The sequence below is a fragment of the Phyllostomus hastatus genome, unplaced genomic scaffold (genome assembly GCF_019186645.2).
Source record: "Phyllostomus hastatus isolate PE091 unplaced genomic scaffold, TTU_PhHast_1.1 phas_contig_283, whole genome shotgun sequence".
NCBI classification, from domain to species: domain Eukaryota; kingdom Metazoa; phylum Chordata; class Mammalia; order Chiroptera; family Phyllostomidae; genus Phyllostomus; species Phyllostomus hastatus.
In genome coordinates this window covers 4,198,828-4,218,461 of record NW_025333833.1, presented here as the reverse complement: position 1 = coordinate 4,218,461, position 19,634 = coordinate 4,198,828, and the positions used below count along the sequence as shown (strand labels likewise).

The 19,634-nt window shown below is 44.7% G+C and overlaps 1 protein-coding gene across 17 annotated transcripts in view; it reads right to left on the bottom strand.

Annotated features, from left to right (window-relative positions):
* Positions 1 to 19,634, bottom strand: part of PRRC2C (proline rich coiled-coil 2C) — a 75,850-nt gene that overhangs the window by 25,850 nt on the left and 30,366 nt on the right. For 16 of the 17 annotated variants that reach the window (XM_045838688.1, XM_045838699.1, XM_045838691.1 and 13 more), the window contains 9 exons: positions 17,012 to 17,618; positions 11,803 to 11,972; positions 11,142 to 11,403; positions 9,762 to 9,972; positions 6,320 to 8,566; positions 4,174 to 4,382; positions 2,808 to 2,962; positions 958 to 1,750; positions 533 to 618 (listed from right to left, as the gene is read on the bottom strand). In XM_045838688.1, coding sequence (XP_045694644.1) covers positions 533 to 618; positions 958 to 1,750; positions 2,808 to 2,962; positions 4,174 to 4,382; positions 6,320 to 8,566; positions 9,762 to 9,972; positions 11,142 to 11,403; positions 11,803 to 11,972; positions 17,012 to 17,618 — 4,740 coding nt within the window. The remainder of the gene's footprint in view (positions 1 to 532; positions 619 to 957; positions 1,751 to 2,807; positions 2,963 to 4,173; positions 4,383 to 6,319; positions 8,567 to 9,761; positions 9,973 to 11,141; positions 11,404 to 11,802; positions 11,973 to 17,011; positions 17,619 to 19,634) is intronic. The other variant, XM_045838689.1, reaches the window with a different exon arrangement.

Genomic DNA, 19,634 nt, shown 5'->3' with positions numbered 1-19,634 from the left:
ACAGTATGATGGAAGCCACACGAGCATAGATAGAGCTTTCGGTCCACTTTCTCCCCCTCCCGTAATAACCCCACAGGTCAGAACAGCGCAGGCTGCGTCGCCAGCACTCAATGTCCACTCCCTGAATAAATGAAGAACTGCTCACCCAAGCAGTCACTTACCAGTAAGGCACATCTGAGAAATTATGTTGGAAGAACCTCCTGCAAACTCTGAGTCTAAGTAAGTAATCACACTGCCTAATTATTCATAATAAAAAGGGGTAGGAAAGTCCAGAAAATAGTAAGCATGCTTAAAAAAATGTTAACCTTAAATGTCTAAACACAAGCAGCAGCTTACAAATGCAAGTATCCAGCAGCATTAACAGCATGCAGGAATTTGTTAGAATGTCGTCAGGCCTCAGCCAAGATCATGAATCAGAAGCCCCAGGCACAGAGGATTCTGATGCCTGCTGACTGCTGACGCGAGGGGAAACTGCTTTAACAGAACTCTGCCCTCGCAACCCCACTGAGACCACCAGCGGGTCTGCTCCTACCTCTGATGAAGCAGGCGATCCAAACGACGTCAGAGGCTTATTCCAGGCACTGACCGAAGGAGGCTGTGGTGGACTAATGGGCCCTACTGAAGAGAAGAAGCCACAGGAAATGGGGCCGTTAAAATGAAGAGGCTAATTATCCAGTGTTTCCCCTTCTGTAACAGCAGCTACACAATGAAACAATTGCTTTCCACACCACACTCATACCAAAACAAACATAAGTCCCCCAATATCGTGTATTGCTTTTATCAACATATGAAATACAGCTATTAAAAGTGTAACACACTTGTTTTAGAAGAAAAACGTTTTCAGGAAAAGAAGAGGAGATGGCTATAAAACCCCACGCTAAATAAACAAATAAAATGGAAAACAAACGCTGACATCCACGCCACTCCCCAGCACTCACTCCTCCGCTGCACACTTACATTTCTTCGAGATGTCACTCAGCACCGCTGGGGCGGCCACCTTGTTATCCCACAGTTCAGTGGGGAGAGTGCCATGTGGCTGTGAGGTCTGGATGGCCTTTCCCGTGGCTGCGTAACCTGTGCCGTTGGGTGTCTGAGCTGAGGGCAGTCTGATGGAAGGGGGTGGCTGTGGTGAAGACTGCGCTGTGCTCTGCAGGGGACTCGGGATTGGTTTGTGAGTCTGTCCCTGAGTCTGGGGTGGGACGGTGGGGCCGGGGCCTGGGATTGCGACTGTGACGAGGGCTGGGGCTGGCATAGGGGCTGGGGCCGGAACTGGAGCTGAACTGGCTGGGGCAGTTGGGGTTGAGCTGGCTGGGGCTGTTGGGGCTGAGCTGGCTGGAGGAGGAGCTGCAGTTGGTGGTAGGGCTGAAGCAAGAATGGGAATGGAGGCTGAGGCAAGGATGGGGACAGAGGCTGGGGCCGAAGCTGAGGCAAGGATGGGGGTTGGAGCTGGAACTGAAGGGGAGGAGGCTGCAGCAGGAGCGGAGGTTGGAGCCGAGAGTGGAGTGGAGGCGGCGGGCAGGACCGGGACGGTGGCCATGGCTGTGGCTGAGGCTGAGGCCGGAACTGGAGCAGAGGGCGAGGGTGAGGCCGAGGTCGGCACTGGACCTGAAGCCGAGGACGAAGCTGGACCTGGGGCTGGAGCTGGAGACTGTGCTTGCTGGGTCCCCGTAGCCTGTTTTTTGGCAAACCTTGGAGGAAGCTTAGAAGTCTGACTTCTTCCTTTTTCATTGGCATTTTTTTTGTTCCAGACCTTTAAAAATCGGCAGAAAACATTTTTGTCAATAATGCAGCTACCATTAACAGTTCATAAATATGCTTTCTAACAAAGCCACCTATACTGCTAATTCAGCTCCTTTACTTTTCAAAACACGTACTTCACAGAGCAAATGTGTCAAGGCTGCTAACAAGATTTTAAATGATGAGAAGCCAAGATGCAAGTGGGGAAAAAAGACAAATACATGTTATACATTCTTCATATCAAGGGCCACAATCTCTTTTCCACAACTCTGAAATTCAAAAAATTAAGTAAGTTTGCAGTAAATTCATCCAGCAGCAAAATCTGATCTGAGATAAAGCTGCTATCGACTTAACTCGTTTTTGCCAGAGAAGGATCAACTCCGAAGTGCCGGCGGGGCACTGTGCCACACGGGACATACGCACTACTGGTTCTACTGTCCCCGAGGTGCTAATGCGTAAGTGACCTCTGAAATTACCTAGTTATATACAAACTTCTCTCAGTACTACCATCCACACAAGATTTTCAGTTTCCTGTTTTGAAGCCTTTTCATCTATTAGAGCTCCAGCACTATCATTCATGTGTTCTACTTATTTTTATCGTGTGTCAGCATTTAGCAAAATGGGTGTTTGGCTTGATTTCAGTGGAATAAGCTATTCATGATGTGTCTAATCAAGTCAACTAATTTAGATTACCATACAGACTTTCTAAGTCAAGAATCTGCAATTTATTAAATCATGACAGTTGTGTCTGTCAGATTTCCGAGACACAAATCTTTCAAACTCTACCTTGGACGTGGAGTGAATAAGATGACTGGTACTGGAACATAAAATACCCTGCTAAAGTAAAGATGGTCTATGCTAAACCAAACAGTGATTATATTGCATTTAAAATTCACGTCAATACCGGTTTAAAAGCTTAAAGTTGTGAAAATCAACACTTGAGAATCAACATTCTCAACACTTGAATAATAAATGTACCCTTGACTTTCCAGGTAGATCGAAACCTTGATCATTTGCTAATGTATTCTGGGCACAAGCGAAATCAGCAGCAACAGGCTGAAACACCAAACCTGTATGACTTGTTCTTCCTTCTTGCGGCGCTCCTCGTCCTGCAGCCGTTTCTGCTGCTTCTTGGACACCACTTCAGTAAACCCGTCGTCGTTCAGGTTCGACTGTGGGTCTTCGACCACCGTCACTTCGGGGTGGTCGTCAATGATAACAACGCCTATGGGTATGGGGAAGGTTTTAACAGAGAAGACAAATTTTTAACAGAGAAGACAAATGAGACATTTTAGTTTGAAAGACAAAGCAAAGATCAGGTTCTGTGACTCAGTGTGTCCCATTTCTCACACCATGTGATGTCCATTTATTAGTAAGACTTGAATAAGGTTAGAAATAAAAGCCCTAAATTTATCCACTTTGAGTAATATGTGTTTTTTCGTTAAGCAATACAGTGGTAATGTATTTCTACAAAACAAAATCACCCTATTATTATTGTCCAGTCAAATCCCTTTGACCCCACCTACCCCAGCCAGAGTGAGACCCGCACTGTGCTATAAAGACTACACAGCACTTTACCCCACCTGCACCCAACCACCCAAGAGGCAGGCACTGCTGTGTCTCTTTCTCCAAGGCCACAATAAGCTTGGATTTGCTCGGTGGGGTTGTGACTAGCCATGGCAGCCCTATGATGCGTACGGCCTCCATCTTACATAGACCAGTGTCAACAGCGTGTGGCTGTTAAAAATAGTGGTGGGGATGTGCACACATGATCACCTAGCATGTGAACAACTCTCCTTGTTGTCCAGCTAACAACTATTCTGGCTATCTTGTTAAAATTATCATAGATCTCAGGAAGCATTAGAAATCTAGGTACATTAAACAATGTTAAAAGTAGTAAAACAGTTCAAGTACACAGTGCCTAACCAAGGTTTCCCATCACCACTGCCTGGTTTTAGCTCAGTAAATCTCTCCGGTTTACTCAGTGCTTCCAGTTTAAGTCTCATCCGAGCCAGTGACAAACAGCTCACTTTCACCTAAGAGTCTGCTCACAGACATTCCTTCACTTCCTCATCACACATTTCCTTCTTGCTTGTCATCCTTTGCGTTTGATATCCCGTCAGTCCATGGTTTTCTGAAAGTATCCATAGCAACACTGCCTCCCTTCCTATCACTTATTCTCTATTTACCATCTCTTAGATACCAATCTTATCAAGGTCACAACTCAATGAGGCTTAACATTTCTTTCATGTAAGACACAGCGTAATACACAGATGTTCTTCTAGTTCCAGTTACGTCAGTCAGTGATTCATATTCGGCTTCTATAGCCACCTTCTAGGTTCAACTCTCCTTTTTTGAATGTCTTTACTTATAGCATCCAACTCAATGAAACAAGCAGGTAAACGAACAAATGAAGGAAGGAAACCTAAGACGTACTTGCATAATTGTTGAGGTCGAACTGTGACAGCGCATCCACTTTTTCTTTGGGTTTCTTTGGGCCTGCTTTGGGGTCCTCTCTTTTCTTCCCGGCAGCATCTTTGGAGTTCTTCTGCCCGGTGCCGTTTGGCGCTCCTTCCTGGTGGTGCGCAGAGCTGCCGCCGACGGGATCTGCGCCAGGGCTGCCCGCAGACTGCTCATCGAACGGCCTACGGAGCATCAACGTGAGAGAGTACTGCTTCTACACTTGGGGTGCAGGGGGAGAGGGGGCTCTTCGCTGGAAGCTCTTAAAGTTTAGTCTAAGAAGAAACAGCGGTGGGACAGAAACTAACCCAAAACCAACGAGCTTCAGTGATGGGTGCTGAGTAGAACGTCACTGAAACTGAGCTACCCAAGGAAGGAGATGGACCAGCTCCCCAGGATAGTTCTTTCCAGCGATCACATTCTAGAATTCTAATCATCCCCTGAAAGTTCTTCTTTTGTCTATTTGCCTATCATGTTGTAAATGCTAAAGCAACACCGTTTATAGCAGAAAAGTTACAATGCAAGCTAGTCTAAAGTATTTACTACTGGATCTTCTCCACAAGAGGGCAGCATATGAAAAATATTTGAAAAGCTTTCTTTGTATGATTTTTAAAGTTCAGTAAGATTGTACATTAATGTAAATAAATCAAAAACTTTTATATGGAAACAATTCACAAACTGTATGTATGCCTACAGTTTTTGTTTCATAACAGACAAATTTTATTCTTGGGTTCATTTCATAAAAATTTTATGAAAATGGACCATGGAAAATGTGTTTACAATTTCATTTACATCTTAGCCTACAGAGTCACTCAAGATAAAAGTTTACCAAGTGCCCGACACAAGCATGACCTCAAATATCTGCAGGGTGAATTCAATTCTTCTAAGCAGGACTGACAAACCATTAGCTTCAACTACAAGCTGCTGTTTCTGCAGGTTCAATGTCGCCAGCATTTACATGGCACCCAAGTCTTGCTAAGAAGTTGAAATCGGCTCAGTATTTGCCTTATTATTCATACTTCTAATAGTTCAGGTGTAGTCAAAACTATTACTGTATTTTAACTACATGTTGTCCTTCTTTTGGACTTTACATATCTCCCTACAACTTTTTCTAAATTATCAGAAAGCAAAAATGTTTTTTCACTGATAGATGTAATAACCTGAAATGCTAAGCCTATGCAACTAGCCAATGCGGAATGTAATACTAAGTAAATAAATTTCTTACTAGCTCAGGCTGCAAACCTGGGGATTTTGGTCAAGAAATAAAAAAAAAAAGGCACACCGTAACAGTTGCTTACTATATATAAACCAGGAATGTTGAATGCTTCGCAAATACCACATCAGCATCTTTACATATTTTTATAAGTATTACTGCTTTCTCCCATTTTAGTAACAAGGAAGCGAAGAGTTTATGTAACTAGTAAGTACCAGAGCCTAGATTTAAAAGCAGGCATACTGCTATAATTGTTTACAATACTAAAGAAATCAATAATTTACTACAGCCAACACTTTAACATTTGAAAGGACAGATTAAGCCTGACACAATTTAGAAAAATTCTTTGTGACAAAAGCCAGCGGCCTGGTCCTCGTCACCGGCGGCCTTGGTGGCGGGGTGGCGCTGTGCTGTCAGCAGGGTGGAACGTGCTGTCTGGGCCCCTGCGGCTGGACCGTTTACTGTGGATTTGCAGCTAGAGGGGGAATGTTAACTTATCCTTAAGGGCCCACGCTCACTCCCTACGATTCAGAGTGATGATACAGTTCATGCTGCGACACCAGGTCTCCAGAGGACACCTGTGAACACCAGAGTGCACGAGAAAGAAGGACAGCAGCACCAGTGCAAGAACTGACTCACAGGAGGACACTGGGCATGCCCAGCCCCAGGTGCGCAGCTTTTCCCAAAGGCACAGATTCCTAAGAAGCCTCTCCGGGACAACGCCGCAGGCAGAGACGCCTGAGCTACATTAGCCCACTGTTTCAGGCTCCTTCCCACTTTGAGGACAGAGAAGAGAATCTGGGGAGGACAGGAGTCCGCCTCTGCCTCGACCGGCTCCACCGCACAGTCCAACCAAGAGGTGGCTCTGGGAATCTGAGGAAGTAATTACACGTGACACAAAGTACTCACCCTCGCTTCCCACTTTTGGACGGTGGGCCGCTTCTCCTTTCACTCCTGGGACCTGAGAAATTCCTCCCGGACTTGGGTGGGCCACCGTTGCCACGCCGATTCTGGCGGTCTACCCCAGGCCTCTGACTAGAAAAACTTCTCTTTGCTGTTTCTCTCTTTGGGGCCGAGACATTCTCTCCAGCCTTCACGACAGCTTGTGCATTCAAATCCGCATTTTTTTTTTCATCCCTCTCCCGCCTCTCATTGAAATCACTGCTTTCCGAAGCTGTTTCCCATTCTTCGTTGGCCTGATCGGAAGAGTTCTGATTGGATAAATCTGGCGTCTTATTCCCGGAAACGTCCCCGGCAGCAGCAACGGGCTCTGGAACCACAGTGCTCACTGTGCCGCTTGTGGGCGCGGCCACCTCGCTGGTTTTGGAGGCCGCCTCCCGCTCTCTGAGCCGTCGAAACCGAGGTGGCTTATCTTGCCTGGGTGGCCGGGTAGGACGCTGCCTCCGGGGCCTCTCTCTGGCTGGGTCAAATTTCCGCTCGAACTTGGGAGGCCGTTTATCGGCCGGTACGGGAATGAACGGCTCCTGTCTTCTTGGTGGCTCTCCATCATCAGGTTTGGGAGCTTCGACCGGCCTTGGGTTCCACTGATTGTCCCGATAGGCAGGTCTGCGTAAGGTGGAAGGGCGAGAGGGGCGGCCTCCGGGGTCCCTCCCGCCGCGCCTGAACGTGCCCCCTCTGCCTCGCCGGGTGGGCTCTCCTTTGGGAAGGAAACCTGGTTTGGACTTGTCGTCGTCCCTTATGTACGGCTTGTCCAGAGGTCTGTTATCTACTCGGACGTGATTTTCAGGCTTGAAAGAAGACTGAGGCTTCACAGGTTTTTTGTTTTCAGACCGCTCCTCTCTTTTGGGAAGTTTACCTTTGCTTAAACTGTCCTTGTCGCTTGCACTCTCGTGAACCTCACTGTCTGTGTCCGTCTCGGAACCTCGCTGCCGTCTTCTTTTGGGAACGACCTCGAAGTCGGAGCTCTCGCTGCGAGTTTCACTCTCCTCTCGCTGCCGGAGAGGCCCCGAGGGCACGTGCTCCGTGCGAGGCTTGCTGTCCCGGTACTGGGGGTACTCTCGGGCGTGCCCTCGCCCCCCGCGGCCCCGCCCTCCGTAGGAGCCTCTGTAGCTCCGGCCTCGGGAGTAGTACTCCCCTCGGCCTCGACCTCTGTATCCTTGCTCTGGAAACCAATCTCTGTCTCGGGCTTCCTTCCAATAGGTCCTGGGAGGCAGAGTTGATTCTTTTTTAACTGCTGGTCTTGAATCTGGTCGAGGCCTCTCTGTAACAAGTTCTTTGCCGACGACTTTTTCAGGCTGTTTCTCTTCTTTGACGGTTGGTGCTGCGACGGCCTGACTTGCAGTTTTGGCCGCAGGCTCCACCTCAGCACCACTTCCACGCTCCAAGGGCTTCTCAGTCTCTGGAGGCGGCTTCTGCACCGGAGTGGGGGTCTCTGTTGAAGGCGAAGTCTCTGGCTCTGGGGGAGGTGGTGGAGGAGCAGACTGTGGCTGAGTGGGTGCTGCAGGTGGTGCGGGTGGAGGAAGAGGCTCTTTCTTTTCTACTTTTTCCGGTTTCACAACCTTCTCAGTGACTCTCTCTCCCTTCTCTCCCTCCTTCTCCTTCCTCTGCTCCCGCTCCTCTTTCATATCTCTAAGGACAGGCTTTTTAATGGGACCCGACCTTCTCACGGGCCTATCATTGCCTTCTTCTCTCCTGCTAGAGCCTGGCCTTGGGCCCCAACGAGTTTCCGATTTAGGTTTATACAGTTTTTCTGGTTTTGGTCCTTCAGAGGATCGTATAAAGCCATCCTTTTTTGGCTTGTCCTCTGACCTTTCTGCTTGCTCTTTTGAATCCATGCACCTGCTGGTTATTTTAGGAATGCTTGCCGAGGGCTCGTTTCTTTGCTCCTCTGATTTCTGAGTGTGGTTGGATCCATGGGAAACACTTCTTTTCCGGGCGGGCTGACTCTCTCCGGCAGAAGCTCGCTCCTCCTGAGGAGTGGAGATGGTCTTTTGATCAGGGGCATCAAAACAAGCTGGCTGACTATTTGCATCAGCGTGGTGAGGCCGAATGTCTTCTACAGATCTGCTCAGAAACTTCTGCACGTCGGCCTCATTGGGCTCTCGGACAAAGTCTGCCTTTGAACGCGCCTCTAACTGACTATGCTCTACAGGATATGCAGTGGTTACCGGCTCCTGATCCAGCGGGGCTTCAGGCCTAGGATGGGGGGAATTCAAAGGCATAACCGTCAGGGCACCATCTTTCTCGCATGTAGTGCACAGCAAAGCAACTCTCTAATGTTCACACAAACCATGGACTCTAATCATAAGGAGCACCTTCAGGTCTCTATAAAGTTTACTGCAGCATTATTCAAAATAGCTAAGAGGTAGAAACAACTTAAATGTCCCTGACAGACGAATAACTTAAGAAAACGTAGTATATATACATATAATGGATCGTCACGGAGCCATTAAAAGAAAGAACAACGAGAAAATCTTATAAACTACCACAGGGACAATAACATGACGCGAAGTGCAATAAGTCCGCCACACAAGGACAAATGCCGCACGACCCCACCTGTAGGGGGTGTGTCCTGGATGTGTGACCGCATCCCGGCAGACAGCAGAATGCTGACGGCCAGCGCCTGGGGGAGGGGATTGAGGAGCTGCTCCTAAATGCGGCGTGTTCCAGCGGGGCAGGACCAGCAAGGTCCAGAGCACTGTTCTGCTGTGTAGCGCTGTGCTGAGCATGAAGAGTGTGCTGTACACCTGAAGTTTTGTTAGGAAATTGTGTTTGCCCCCCATTTGAGACTGAAGGTTCATTCCTTCAGTCCATGCATGCTGATGTGACTTTTTAATCCATCAAGACTAATAGTTTTCACCTACAAAGTACCTTGAGTAGGTCCGTCTTTCCCAAAGAACCAGAATTATTAAAATATCACAATATAAAAGGGCAGAAATTTTAACTTTATGGGTATAAATTAAGACTAACTATCTGCCACTTTAAAATTTCTTTGTAAATTAGATTATGTCTTACATTGGCTTTAGAAAATGTCCACAAGATACTGACAACTAAATGTCCACCATTTCTCATTAGTGGAAGAATTACATCAACTCTTCAGCTACTATGTCAAATACTTAATCAATGGTTAGAAATCTGCCAATTTTAACACGTAACACTAAATTTCAGCATTTAGTTCAGTACACAGAACTACTTTACAAAAAGCCTCAATATAGAAATGCCAGAAATATAAATGCCCAGAAGTGAACCCCCCCGCTCCCACACACACGCAGCGGGAGGACGTCAGCTCTGCAGCCCAGCCCCGAACCAGCGCGGCCGTCCGTCAGGGACGCCGACGGGTGCTCCCTCCCCACACGGTCCTGCGGGGTCTACCCATACGTCTCGTCATTACCTCACAGCCTCGGGTTCTCCCACTGCCTCGGGAGCAGTGGCCTGCTGGGCCTCTGGATGAGGGTAGGGGTCCGACCCCCACATCATGCGAGGCTCAGAGAGGGACACTGCGTGATCTCTTGCAGACCGAGCTATGTGCTCGAATGACTCAGAACTGCCGGGTGACCCTTCCATCTGGTCTCTTCTCATCAAGGGCTTAGGAGGAATCATTCCTGCACAGAAGGTGAGGAAGAGATGGGAGGTGGGGGCCGGGGGATGAAAGAAAGTCACAGAGACACAGAATCTAGGTTATTAATTGTTATTAAGTATTCTTTATACTGAAGTTAAACACACTTTTTGCCAACTAAAACTGATGAACTCAACAAATGATCGTTGACAATGAAAATGAATCAGATTCTTATTGTTGTTGTTAAATTAACAGATTTAAGAACTGAGGAAGCAAAGCGAGCAAAACCACAACAGCAGCCTACTTTACTGTACAGGAGCAAAACTGTAATCAGACAACAAGCAATGTAATTCTCTGCACTCTAATACAAACATAATGAGAATTACACTAACAGTGATACGTTCAGAGTAAACAATTTCCTATAGAAAATTCTATACCTCTAGTTTAATTAGTTGATTAATGCACTAAAATTTTAAAATCACAAAGGATTCTTTTTTTTATTAAAGATTTTTATTTATTCATTTTTAGAGAGAGGGGAAGGGGAAGAGAAAGAGAGGGAAAGAAACATCAATGTGTGGTTGCCTCTCAAATGCCCCATACTGGGGACCTGGCCTGCAACCCAGGCATGTGCCCTGACTGGGAATTGAACTGGCAACCCTTTGATTCGCAGCCTGTGCTCAATTCACAGCCTAGCCACACTAGCTAGGGCCACAATGGGATTCTTGATCACGTTTTTATCACGTTAATTTTCCTTGATATCATTTTGATAATGGATTGTCTTGATTTATTGATAGATTCCATAAAAGGCTGCTTGTCATTTGTTTTTAGCTAAACTATGAGGAAGCAAGTGTTAGCCTGGTAAATGTTGGTAGAAAACCAATAAGCTTGAACACATACGGAAAATTTCAAATGCTACAACAAAAGAATGAAAGCACTGTATGTAGTAAAAAATAGATACTGTTAAAAAGACAGTAATTTTCCACTTTAAAATTTTTAAGTAATATATACAAAACTGGAAATAACTAGTAATTTGATCTTACCAGTGCCTGGCATTTAATTTCTCTGTGCTAAATGAAAGTTGCATCATTTTATGCTTAAAAATATAAGCATCCTTATAACTCTCAAAGGAATTCAGACTAAAAATGGGGGCAAACTGAACACTTCGATCTCCCATCCCTGTAAACGAGTCATGCAACAAAGCAGACCTCAACTCACCGGGGTGGATGGGAGGAATGTCCATGGCAGGTCTCCCCGACATCATTCGAGGGTCCATGATCATGAGCCACCTCGGGTCAAAGCCCATGGAAGCCAAGTGCTGGGGGTGGGGCTGCATGGGCTGGTACAGAGGGCGGTGTGGCGGAGGCGGGACAGCAGCCCCCGACGGCTGGGACGGCACTGCCTGGGGAAGGACACCCTGCTGCTGCTGCTGCTGCTGCTGCTGCTGCTGCTGCTGCCACTGCTGCTGCTTCATCTGCTCCTGAAAAAGCAGGTTCCCACAGCCTGAGATTCTAGTTCCACGTGACACATCAACATGGCCAATCCCACCAGAAATAACAGACTCTTCCGAATCCTTTAGGGAAAAGAACTAAAGACGTTTAACAGTGACAGGTGGCAAGACAAAAGAACAAAGGGTAAGTTATGGCATCTTGACTTAAGCAACTAATCACTCGTTAATTATGCTATAGAAACCATTCCTTAGAAAGGGATGTGGTATCTATGAAGGAGACAAAGGAAAATGACACCGAATTCACATGGAAAAGAATTTTACAGAAAATCAGTGTGCTTTGTATATTCTAGGTTTCATGTCCAAGTATTTCTCAGACTACTGACCAATAAACCTTTCCAACTATACACAACAAAATGTTTTTGTCATTACCTGCTGCCGCTGGAATCGTGGTGGTAAGGACTTCTGAAACTGTTTGAAGTAACCAGATAAAACAGCAGGCCGGGGCTGAGAACCTGGTTCAGGCTCTGTTTCATGCGCCACTTGTGTGGTCTCTTTCTCATTGCGACTGCTGTCTTGTCTAGTGAAAACCAGGTCACCCTCTGCCCAAAGAAGGGATAAAAGATAATGACATTTTTCTGTAACTCTTATCAAATACATGATGTTTGTGCTGAAGTAAAACTATTAGATATATAATAAAAGGTAAGGAGGATGAGATTATCTTCAATACTCCAAAACACTGTTTTGCATTCTAATACTGGTAGCCATCAATGAAGTAACGTTAGATTAACAGAATCTTTGATTTCCTCAAAGGTGGATTCTTATTAATACTGAGATTACATGTCCAAATGCTTCACCGAACAAAAACCTGTATTTGAATTTTTGCAACAATAAAACAATTCCAACACTATCTTCCATGGTTTAATAAACATTAATGCTGATGTCAATATTTACTTGTGGTTCACAAGGACGTATGTGAAAACACAAATGACATATAAATACTTAAAACAGAACATACTAGTTTATTTAATTTTTTTTTTATCAAAGGACTATGATCTATAAAGAAAATGAATGAATCTAAACCTGATAACAACAGAGTGATCACTGGCTATCTTAAAACACATCTGAATCATTACTCCATGAAAGGGGGTCAGGTATGATTATTACACAAGAAGGAGAACCATACACATGCCAAGAAGTTTTCATCCCAAAGAAAACCAGATTCATGTTTGTTCTACAAAATGTCATTTGTCACAATTACAAAGCCAAACCTACTGCAAATTCTTTTCTCAGAGAACTGGGGTTGAATCTTCAAAGGTAGTTAATTTTGCCAATGTAAAACTATGCTGTAAAGAACCACAAAACACATTTTCTTGTCAGCATTACATTCAGCATTAGGAATGTTGTAAAAGGGAAAACAAAATACTGGAGGAAGAGAGCCAAGTAGGCACACCACTCAAAAATCAAATGGATACAGCTCACTGATAAACCTTGTTAAAATTAAACTGCCCTCAGAGATCATAAAATGTCAGTAAACGTACACAATCAACAAAAATTACAGTGCCACTAAATAACTATTTAAAAATAATTAATTTATGTGGATATAGTCACCACTGACCACTAAGTGAATTAATCAGGATTAATACATGTACTCATTGGCAAAACTAGGACTGAATTATGTTATTGAAATTAAGTTGGTATAAATTCAATTGGAGTGTTACAACTTGAATGTTAAATGTAACCTTCACAGTAAAGACAAAAACAAAGTAAGGCTATAAAATACAAACAAAAGGATATGAGAAAGAATTTGAACTTTTTACCTCACAAAATCAAGTAAATAAAAAAGACAGTAAGGCAAGAAATGAGGGACAAAATAGCTGTAAGGCTACAGAACACCAACAGCAAAATGACAGAAACAAGTCCCTAACAAATCAACACTTGCTTTCAACGTCAATGCATTAAACTGGACTGCAGTGAAAGGACAGACTGGCAGAATGAATAAAAACGCGTGATCCAACTGTAATATTCTCTACAAAAACTTCACTTTAGATCCAAAGACACAGAGGTTACAAAGATATTCTCTGGAAATAGTAACTGAAAGAGAGCAGGATGGCTATACTAGTATCAGACAAAATCTACTTTAAATCAAAATACAACCATTATGAATATTGACACACCTAGTAATAAACCACGAAAATATACGAAGCAAAACACTGAGAGAACTAAAGGGACAGACAATTCCACACCAGCAGCTGGAGGCTTGAACGCCCAGCTCCCCACGAGAGTGTATGCAGACAGACGGCGAGAAAAGGGAGCACTCAACGCAGCAGAGGAGCCGGGTCTAACACACACAGAAGACCCCACCCAACAACAGCACGCACACTCTCCTCAAGTGCACACAGGATATTTTCCAAGACAGACCGTATGTCAGGACACCAATTAAGTCTCAAAAGATTTAAAAAGGCAGATATATGATATAAAGTGTTTTCTCTGATCACAAAGGGATGAAGTTAGAAACCAGTAACAGAAGTACAATAGGAAAACTCACAAATCTGTGGCAAGTGAACAACACACACTTACTCAAGTAGTACCTCAAATAAATAACCTAGTGGTATAACATAAGGAATGAAAGAACCAACTAGACTGAAGGTTGAGGGTTACCAGAACAAAGGGTATAACGATCACAGCAGAGATCAATAGAATAGAGATTAGAAAAAGAGAAGATTCATGATACTGAAATCAGAAATAAAATCGGGACATCACAGCCAGTTCTACAGAAACAAAAAGGATTTTGAGAGCACTGCGGACAACTGGCACACCAACAAACTGGACGAGCAGGATGGCATCACCACATTCCCAAGGGCACACAACCTACCAGGACTAAATCACAAGTAACTAGAAAATGCAACCAGATTTTTAACTAGTCAACAGACTGACTCAGTAATCAAAAATCTCACGACAAAGAAAAGCCCTGGACCTGATGGCTTTGCTGGTGAATTCTACTAAACATTTAAAAAAGAATTAACATCCATTCCTCTCAAACTTTACCGAATAATTATAAAGGAAGGACAACTTCCTGATTCATTCTGAGGCCAGCCAAAGCTAGACAAAGATACTACAAGAAAGCTACAGACATGCATCCCTCATGATCAATGGTCCAAAAACTCTCAACACAGCAATGGCAAACAGAACTCAGCAGGGTACTGAAAGGGTGATACACTATGACCAAGTGGGACATACTTCTGGAATGCAAGAATGGTTCAACATAAAAAAATTGATTAATGTAATAAATCACATGGACAAAATTAAGAAAAAAAAAAACAAAACAGCAACACATGATCATCACAACTGATGCAGAAAAGACATTTTACCAAATTCAACACACATTCATGATAAAAACATTCAACAAGCTAGTACCAGAAGGAAACTACCTCAACACAATAAAAGCCGCATATGAAAAACACCCCACTCAATGGTGATCGACTGAAAGCTGTTCCTAAGGTCAGGAACAAGATGAGGGTGTCCACTTTCACCATGTTTATTCAACTAGGTACTGAAGTTCTAGCTAGAGTAATTAGGCAAGAAAAAACAAATAAGATATCCAAACTGAAAAGGAAAAGAACATCTTTTCACAGATGACATGATGTTATAATAGAAAACCCTAAAGATTCCACAAAAACTATTGGAACTAATAAATGAATCCAACAAATTAGCAGATGCAAAATTAACACACAAAAATTACCTGTACTTCTATACACAAACAATATGAAAGGAAATTAACACAATTCCATTCACTAAAGTATCAAAAAGAATAAAATGCTTATAAATGGAAATACATTCCATGCTCATGGATTGTAAGACTTAATATTGTTGTTAACATGTCAATATTGCCCCAAACGATCATTCTTTCCAGAAACAGAAACGCCCACCTAAGAGTCCCCACGAACCTAGAACAGCTGAGACAACCCCGAAGAACGACAGAGACGGACGGCTCTCCCATGCTGACGAGAAACGCTCACTACAGAGCTCCAGTCATGCAGACGGTGTGACGCAGACCCACCGATGGGATGAAGACAGAGTCCCAAAACAAACCATCGGCCATAATGTCCAACGATTTAAGACAAGGGTGCTGAGACCCTCCATGGTGAAAAGGACGGTCTTTTCAAGAAACGGTGTTGGGAAAACTGGATATTCACATGCAAAAGAATGAGGCTGGACCCTTACCTAACACCATATAAAAAGCTTAAATCAAAATGGGTCAAAGACCTACACGGCAGACATAAAACTATGAAACTCATAAGAAAACATAGGGCAAAGCTTGAACTTGATGATGCTGAATTTGGCAATGACTTCTTGGATATGACACTAAAGGCAGAGGAGGCAGCAAAAGGAAAAAAAACCGTACAAATTGGAGTTCATGAAAACTACAGTTTTGTGCATCAAAAAAATATCGAGTGAAAAGATAACCCATGGAATGGGGGAAAATACTGGCAAATCATATATCTGATAAGGGATCAACATCCAAATATATACAGCCAACTCCTAAACTGAAAAACAACCAATTAGATTAAAAAAATGGGCAAAGGACTTGAATACACATTTCTCCAAAAATACACAATTGGCCAATAAACACAGAAAAGATATTCAACCTCACGAATCAAATGCAAATCAAAATACAACAAGATACCAGCTCACATTCATTAGGATGGCAAAAAAAAAAACAAAAAAACAAAAACAAAAACAAAACAAAAAAAACAGAATACAAAAACAAACAAACAAACACAACCAACCAACCAACCAAAAACCCCAGAATATAATGAATGTTGTCAAGGACCTAGAGAGATTAGAAGAACCCCTGCACACTACTGGTGAGAATGTAAAATGGTATAGTTACTGCAAAAAAACAGTATGTTGGTTCCTCAAAAAATTAAAAACAGAATATACTCTATGGTCCAGCAATTCCATTTTTGGGTTTAAACTCAAGAAATGAAAGCAGGTCTCAAAGGATTTCTGTACACTCATATTAACAGCAACATTACTCAAAACAGGTAAACACAGAAAACAATCCAAGTGTTCACCAGCGGACGGATAACCAAAATGTGGTATATATATACAAAGGATTACTAAATTAAAAAAAAAGAAAGAAAGAAAAAGAAAAAAGGAATTCTTGTAATACACTAAAACATGGAGTAGGCTGGAAGACATTATGCTGAGTAAAATAAGCCAGTCACAAAAGGCAAATACTGTATGACTCCATATCAAAAAGACAGAAAGCAGAATGGTTTACCCCCTCCCAGCCCCCCGTGAGGCGCTGGGGGGCGGGGGGGGGGGGGGGGACAGGGAGCTATGGTTCACAGGGCACAGAGTTTCAGTTCTGCAGGACGCCCCGAGTTCTGGGGACGGAGGGTGGTGATGACTGCACAACAGTGTGAATGTATCAACACCACTCGGCTGTGCACCTGAAAGTGGTCAGGATGCTAAATTTCATGCCCCATGCAGGGAAAAGAACATATTAAGGTATCCAGTAAAAGTTCTTTTCTATCCAAAAATTTAGGTTACACAAATTACAACACACAAATACCGACACTGTGAGCAATGAAGGGCTTTGTAAAGCGTACACAGGGACAAACCACTATCATACCTTTATTGCAGCTCTTCTCACTCTCTGGCTTTTCCGCCACAGGCTCCAGAGCAGGCTCTTTGTGCTCCGTTTTCTCCTCCACCTTGTCCCTTTCTTTCTTCTCCAACTCCCGCTCCTTCTCCTGCTCTGTTTTCTGCACTTCTACTTCTTTTTCCGGCTGCCGTTCTACTTCCTTCTCTTTTTCTTGCTTTCTTTCCTTCTCCATTTCTCTCTGTTTTTCCTGCTCTTTCTCCAGTTCCCGCTCCTTCTCCTGCTGCTTTTCCCTCTCCTTCTCTCGTTCCCGTTCTTGCTCTTTTTCGAGCTCCTTCTCACGCTCCCTTTCTTTCTCCCGCTCCCTTTCTCGGATTTCCTCTGGAGTTGGCTGTTTGTCCACGATGCCCAGCTTCTCATCTAATCGTTTCAGTTTCTCGGCACAAGCCGCCTTCCTCTGTTCTTCCATCCTCCGCTCTTCCTCTTCGCGCCGTTTACGAGCGCGCTCCACCGCAGCAGAAAGCTCTGACTGCTGCCTTCTTCTCTGCTTCCATATTTCATCTTCATCTGGCACCGGCTGCTTGGGGGGGAAAGGGCCTGGTCGCCCAGGTACCGCCTGTCGGTCTGGAGGAGGATGCTGAAACGTTCAGAGAAATTATCAGGTGAGACGACAAATCTATTTCTGACTAACAGTGGATATCGTTGGCATGGAGTAAAAGAAAAAAAAAAAACCAACTCCACAAAATGTCAGAAATTATCCTGATAAACATACACATTAGAGTCTAAGTAAGTGAGAAGATGGGGAAAACTTCAAAATCTAGATTAATTCCCAAACTAAAACTGGAATTATTAGTCCAGCCATGTAATATTTACTGAGCATGCACCTATATGCTGTGCTGGACAGGATGCTCACTCAGTATTTGCTGAGTCCGCCGGGAAGCTGTCACAACGTGACGTCAAAATCTAAATGCAGAGGCAAAGGAAAGGGGCTGCCCGCGAGTGCTGCAGCGCGTGAGTTCCGGCGGCAGCTGCTGGAGATGGGATGCCTAGGGAGGGCAAGTCCAGAAAGACGCTCGGTGACACCGCATCAGCCCTGAGGACGCGGGGGGGCTTGCAGGGGGAGGGCAGCCGGCCGAAGACACCGAGCGGGAAGAAGGCGGCGCTGCCCCAGAAATCAGCCTGCGCGCCAGAGTCTAGTTCTAAACCGAGAGATCGAGGCAGGCCTACTGAGGCCCAGAGAGAAGCGAGGGAGGGTCGCTTCGCAGCCTGTGTTTCAATGACTTAACTTTCAATTAATGTGTTCCTCGGTCTGAAATCACTGCCAGCAACCAAGTAAGGACAAGCAGAATGAAAAGGGCAGCAACATTAACAAAAGTTTTAAAAATATTAATAGCTACTAACATGAAACCTTAAAAGCCATATACCTAATGAGAGTCCTAAAAAATAATGGTAGAGTAGAAACATTGGACTGAATATAAAAAACAAACAAAACCCAACAGAAATCTAGCCTCTGACCCACACCAGCAGTGGTGCTGTAGGCAAACCACTTCATCTCTCTGCCGCTCTGTTAACTCCATCTGTACCTCGAAGACACGCTGAAAAAACAAAGCAATTCCACAAAAGTACCCAATTTCCACAGTAAACCCAGAGCAAGCATTTCTTAGAAGCAACTTTGTGGAAGGATGATGTACATAAAGCACGACACACGCACACTGGACGGTGCGGTTTGACGAAGGCGGACGAATGACACGCCCGAACGCCTCTGCCTCCACCTCGCACTGAGCACCCTGATCAGCCCTCCTCCGCCCACACCCGGGCCTGGCCCCCAGGACGGCTGATCCGTCGGCCGGGCTCCTGGACGCGCATCTAGGACTGGGACTGCTGGGCGACAGGGTAAGCGTATGTATGTCTCACTTCAGAAGGAACTGCCCGATGGGCCCCACCAGGGACAGACGAGGGCGCCAGCTGCCCTTCGTCCTCACCAACACTCGGTGCCACCAGCTGTTTTCGTTCGGGGGTGCTGTGGCTTCAACGCGCATTTCCCTGGTGACTAAAGACACTGGGCATCTTTTGATGTACTCTTTGGCCATTTGCATACCTTACTGTGTCACATGAATATTCAAATCATTTAGCTGGGTAATTTGTCAGGCGATCTGTCTTATTACTGAGTTGTAAAGTTCTTTTTTTTTTTAAAAACAAATATATCCCAATATAAGTTCTTAGGTGTATTAATATTTTTTTCTGTGACAAAACTTTTCATTGCCTTAAGAGATGTTTTTAGAGTAATTCTGGAAGGCCTCTACAGTGGTATTATCTGATCACAGAACTTGGTGACAGGAAAGATCTCAGGAAAAGAGCCTTTTAGCCAGGAAACAGCAAATAAAGTGTCTTGAGGGTGATACAAAAAACAAGAGCAATATGCGTTGTGTGGCGAGAACAGGGAAGTAGACAGAGACCTTCAAGACCACGGAAAGGAGCTGAGCAGGACTGACTGGCCTAACACACACTTCGAAAGACTGGATGCGTCTGCTGCAGAGAATCTGGGACGACGGTGCCGGGCGAGCAGGCAGCAGAGAGCAAACAAGACGACCCGCCAACCTACTGCGACGCTGCACACGACCCAGGAAGTGCTCCGTGTGGGGGGCGTCTGGGG